At 25.8% G+C, this 5489-nt stretch overlaps 1 protein-coding gene across 1 annotated transcript; it reads right to left on the minus strand.

Annotated features, from left to right (window-relative positions):
• Positions 1-1019: 1019 nt before the first annotated feature.
• On the minus strand, positions 1020-2852 carry LOAG_12218 (hypothetical protein; the record flags this gene model as incomplete). The annotated part of the gene is made up of 3 exons (XM_003147732.1): positions 1020-1186; positions 1751-2133; positions 2539-2852. The coding sequence occupies 3 exons, from the start codon at positions 2850-2852 to the stop codon at positions 1020-1022; spliced, it is 864 nt and encodes a 287-aa protein (XP_003147780.1).
• Between the last annotated feature and the right edge of the window lie 2637 nt (positions 2853-5489).

A 5489-nucleotide genomic window follows, 5' to 3' on the forward strand; every position in this document is an offset into this window, starting at 1 on the left:
TAATTAATTATCCCAAAAAAACCAACCAATTTATTCATTATTTGGTCAAATGAAATAATTATTTAATTTCTAATACGGTTTATAGTTTGTTAAATAAATTAATTACCCAAAAAGAAAGAAACATTTATTGATTATTTGGACAAATGAAATTGATAATTAATTGATTTCCAATACAATTTGTAGCTTGTTTGAATGTAATTCAAACAGTTGCACAATGTAACATTAGAATTTTTCATTAATTCATCAAATACTGATAATGCAAAGGTCGACATAATTAATCAAATAATTAACTGCCAATTAATTTCAACTTTCAAGCTGTAATTTCTCATCAAACATCGCAATATTTCTGACTTAGATATATATTTCTTGGGTCATATTTCAGTGATTACAAATTGAATGAAATACTTTTGAGATAATAAATTGAATTTTTTTTTCATCTTTTTTTGTATTGAAAGAAATGAAGTTTATTCTTCCCTATGATAATATTCCGTGAAGAGGTCACATATGGAGATGTTGAAAATGCAATTGATATGATGAAGTTCGAGGAAAATGCAATAATAAGTCAAGGGTTACAATCCAATGTAAATTATAAAAATAATTTTTTTTTTCTAAATTATAAGAAAATCGCAGGAGAAAATTCAAAGAGGTAGAAACTTTCATAAATTTAAAATCTGAAGAATTTCGTATAATATTTGAAAATTACTTTAATTTTAATACAATAGTTTTTCTAATTTTTTCCCCTATTTTTTGTAAAAATTTTTTTATTTTTTCTTTTTTTTATTTCTAGTAAAATTTCCTTTTTATCTTTTTTTGATAATTTGTATTTTCTTTTTTTTTTTAAAGATAATATTTCTGAAGAGATAAATATAGCAAAAAATTGAGAAATAGCTTAGCTAATGATCCTTAAAAAAGCAAAAAAATTTTTTATTCGTTGAATTATTCAACAATAAAATTTCATCAAAGATTGAAAGATTTTATGCTATTATCAAATTAAATAAAATAGTTTTATGTAATTTTAATCAGTATCGCCAAAATCGTTTGATACTTTGTCGACGGATTGAAACTGCTTCCGGCTGAGTTGTTGATTTATGCGTTTGGGCTACTTCTTGGGTTCCACTTCCCACCGGTACCTTTTCATCAATTGATGATGATGCTGATGATATGCCAGCAAAATTAATTGTGTCGTCTAAAAATGATCAATAAAAGTACTAACTTATCTTCAATTCACATGAAGTAATTGAATTTTTTCACTTTTTAGATCTTTAAATTTGAAAAAAAATATATAAAATACAAAATATAAATAACATATTTGTAGAAAGTGTGCATTACTTTAAGATACAATTACTGATTGATCTCTCATTTTTTCTTCTCTCCTTCTCTTTTTAAATTCATTATAATAATGATGAAATTTGAGAAATTATCAAATTTATCTTCAATTCAATCAATCAGAAAGAGGACTTTTATTATAAAAAAGTTTTGCAGTAGAATATAGAATTACAAGAAAGGTACCTATGAATGCAAATAAAACAACAGAAGTACAGATTTAACGGAATGCTTATGTCTATATTACAATAAATAATTCAAAGAAAATATTAACAAGATTAATCAATTCATTCTATTTGATAAAATATCGGGTAATTTTTAAAATATTTATATTTTCATCTAAAATTTGAAAGTGAAACTTTTTTTTCATTCTTTACGATTGTTTTAAGTGAAAAGAAAAGTTGTGAAACTAAAAGTGAAAATTTACCATCAGGAAGAGTTGCTTGCTCAATACCTTCTGCAAATCGTCCTGGTACTGGTGGATTTTCCGGTGGTAGCAGAAGTGATTGTGTACCACCTAGAGTAGAATCTTTGTATTTATAAGGTTGTGATAGCGATGGTGCTTTCAGTGGTCCACCATAAGCTAACTGAGGAGCGTACGGTTGTGCTGGTGCTGGTGCTGCTTGAGGTGCATTATATGATGATTGTGGTGGTGGCGCTGCTTGAGGTGCATTATAAGATGATTGTGATTGTGGTGGTACTTGTGGTACAGGAGCATTAAGTGGTGGTGCTACATAACTTGCCGGTCTATAGTCAGGACCACTTGGAAATCCACCAATACCGCCTGGAAATGTGGGTGGTGCTACATACCTAAAAATTTTTGAAATTAAAATCAATGATATAATTTAATAGTGCTATTTTGAATAATTAATTAAGTCGCATGAATGTACGTTTCATTAAATAATTCAATTTCGAATTTTCAAATTCGATAAAACTATACGCATAATTCGTTGAGTTTATCACTAAATTTAATCGAAATTTTATTTATATCGTAATAGTACTAAACTAATGCTTTTATATTTTATATTACATGATTCCAATTCATTAAATATTTCAATTCACAGATAAAAAATTATTACTTAAAAAATATTCAATTAATCACTTCAATTAATTAATTGAAGTTTTCATTCCTTTATTTTTCAACATTTATTTGTACTTTCTTTCTTATTTTATTCTGTTATCAAATATAACAAAAAATAATTAAAATTAATTTACCCTCCTCTGCCACCACCAATCGTTTGCACTCCAGCACAAGTAGGTCCAGTGCATCCTGGTTGCTGTGGTTGACAACATGCTCCACCAAAACCGCCAAAACCGCCAGGAGTACAAATAGGGCCAGTGCATCCTGGTTGTTGTGGTTGACAGCATGCTGCACTAGGACCGCCAAAACCACCAGGACTACAAATAGGTCCAGCACATCCTTGCTGTTGTGGTTGGCAACATACTGCAGAACCGCCAAAACCGCCCAAACATGCTAATGCTGGATAGGCTAATAGGATTGGTATTAGTACAAATTCCTGGAAATACATTAACATACATTATTATTCAGTTTTTTTTTTCTTTAACAGGAAAGAAAATAAGGTAAGACCCTTAAAAGATCTAATAAATGTTTCCAATATGTTATTACTACTAAAACTTTTATCAAACTGATAACAAGCACATTAATTGTTCAGTTAATTCTATTCGTTAATCAATGCAGCACTTAATTAATAAATTATTCCATGGTTGATTAACAGCAACCGCAGTATCTTACCGTAATTTTGAGATATTATTATCGAAATGTTATCATGCATTAATCATTGCTTATCATTTTAATACCATTTAAAGAGTCAAAAAACGAGTTGAAGAAATATTTCAATAAATTTGTTTTAAAAATGCATTTTAAATTTAAAAAATGTATTTTAAATTTTTTGCGTTTTAAAAAATACAAAAAAGATTATCATCTGTTGATGTTTATCATTTATGCGACAAAGCTTAGATGACAAATAATTTGGCATAATCAACCATTTATCTCTTTTTTTTTTTAAATGGCGACTTAACTTTTATCGTTTATTTTATATTTTCGAACTATATATTTTACTGCAATCCATTCATTTTATTTATGCATTATTTGAGTATTTTGAAAAAGAAAAATAGAATTAAAGACAATTCCTTTTTAAAAGTTGCAAAAAAAAGTTATGCAAATTTCAAAAGATCACTTTTCAATGTATTTATTTTTATTACTATTAAGATATTAATGGAAGTGTTGCAAACACGATTAATTTTAAAAGATTATGTCGAAAAAAATTAGAAAATTCACAACGAAACATTTTTGACTATCATTTGCTGTTGTCAAAAATTTTTAGTAAAATTTGAATTTAAGCATCTCAAAAATTCATCAAATTTAAGTTTTAATTTTTTCTTTTTCATGAATTCCTTTCCTCCTTTCTTACTTTTTGCTGATAATTTTTTAATTAACTTTAAACTTAGAGTTTTTGAAAGAGAGAGAAGGCGAGAGAGAGAAGGAGAGAGTCTATTTGATAGCGATGAATAATTTTTGCATTTTTTTGATCATCGAAATTTGAAAAATTCTTGAAATTTTTGTGAAATTTATTATGATTAGAAGTTTTTTTAGAATGATTCTTTTTCTTCCAATATGAAGACAATATTTTTCGCTCTTTTTTTTTGAAATCTTTAATAAAATTATCTTCCTATGCTAACAATTCATTGTTATTAGAATTGCAAATTTCTGAAACGAAATTTTATGAATCGTTAAGGGATGTTTTAATTATTAGTGACAATTCTGCATAATTAGTACTCAAACAAATGATCGATCATTTAAATGGATATGTAAAATTGTCATTTTTACCTATCAATGAATTTTAAGCGAATGTGTGATATATAACACATACGTATTACACGTATAGGTACGTGTGTATAATCATATTTGATATATCACATACTTACGGATATATTTAATATTAGATAACTACTTTTTCTAGTTACTTATTTGCCGGTTTACATTTCTTACAAATTGCAAAAAAAAAAATATTTTATTTTTTGCAATGTGTTAAATTATCTATTCATACTTAATATTTATATTTAATATACTTAATTATATACTTAACGTATTAATGATCGACAAAAGTAGGGTCATGTATAATGATTCTAAATTATTCACTACGTAATCTAATCAAATAATCCGGAAATTAATAAACTGGAATATTAATCAAGTTTGACAAAATTCAGATTGCATTAAAATGCATTACTAATAGCAATGTGTAAAAAGTACGTGATAATATTTAAAAGTACGTGATACATGATAATAGTACGTGATAAAAGTACATAATGAAAATACGTAATTGTTTTAAGCCTTTGTTACATACGATTATTAAAATGATCATGAAGCATACAATTAAATATGTTCTACTACTTATCCATTCAATTATCAGTAATACATTTTAGTATCTTATTGCTTACCCAATCAATTATCAGTATTTCATTTTAATATCTTATTACTTATCTATTTGATTGATATCTTAGTTTCGAGGAGAAATTTTCTTCATTTAAATAAACTACAACAAAACAAATCTAACTTATATATATCACTATCGACTATCAAAATCATGATAATATTCATGATGATACAAAAACCGAAAAAAGAATCAAACAATTTTGATCGAATCAAAAATTGTTTTTTTAATTATATTTATTTTAATTTTGCAGTGATAACTAATTATTATCATGCCATCATTATATGCTATACTCAGAATTCATTCCAAATTATGCAAATATTTGTTATTTTATTAATTCGAATAAAAATTAACAATTTGGTTTGCAGTATTTTGTTCTAAAATAATTATTGCATGGAAATTAATATTCTTATTCAGCTATTAACTTAAACAAATTGCTTATAAATCATTTAATCACCAAAATCTTTTCTTCCATCTCATTAACTGTTAATTTTTGTTATTAAATTCTATAAAATTGCTTATAGATGAAATACTTGGTAATTAAGCTAACTCATTAAAGTGTCAATACTATCATAGAGTAAAATGACAACAATATGCAGTATTTGCTTGTTAATTCAGTAATAACTAATAATTAATTGTTATTCCCTAAAAAAACTGTATATATATATATATATATATATATATATATGAGTTATAATTGTAAGTAGCAGTAAT

This window comes from Loa loa (assembly GCF_000183805.2).
Source record: "Loa loa unplaced genomic scaffold supercont3.166, whole genome shotgun sequence".
NCBI classification, from domain to species: domain Eukaryota; kingdom Metazoa; phylum Nematoda; class Chromadorea; order Rhabditida; family Onchocercidae; genus Loa; species Loa loa.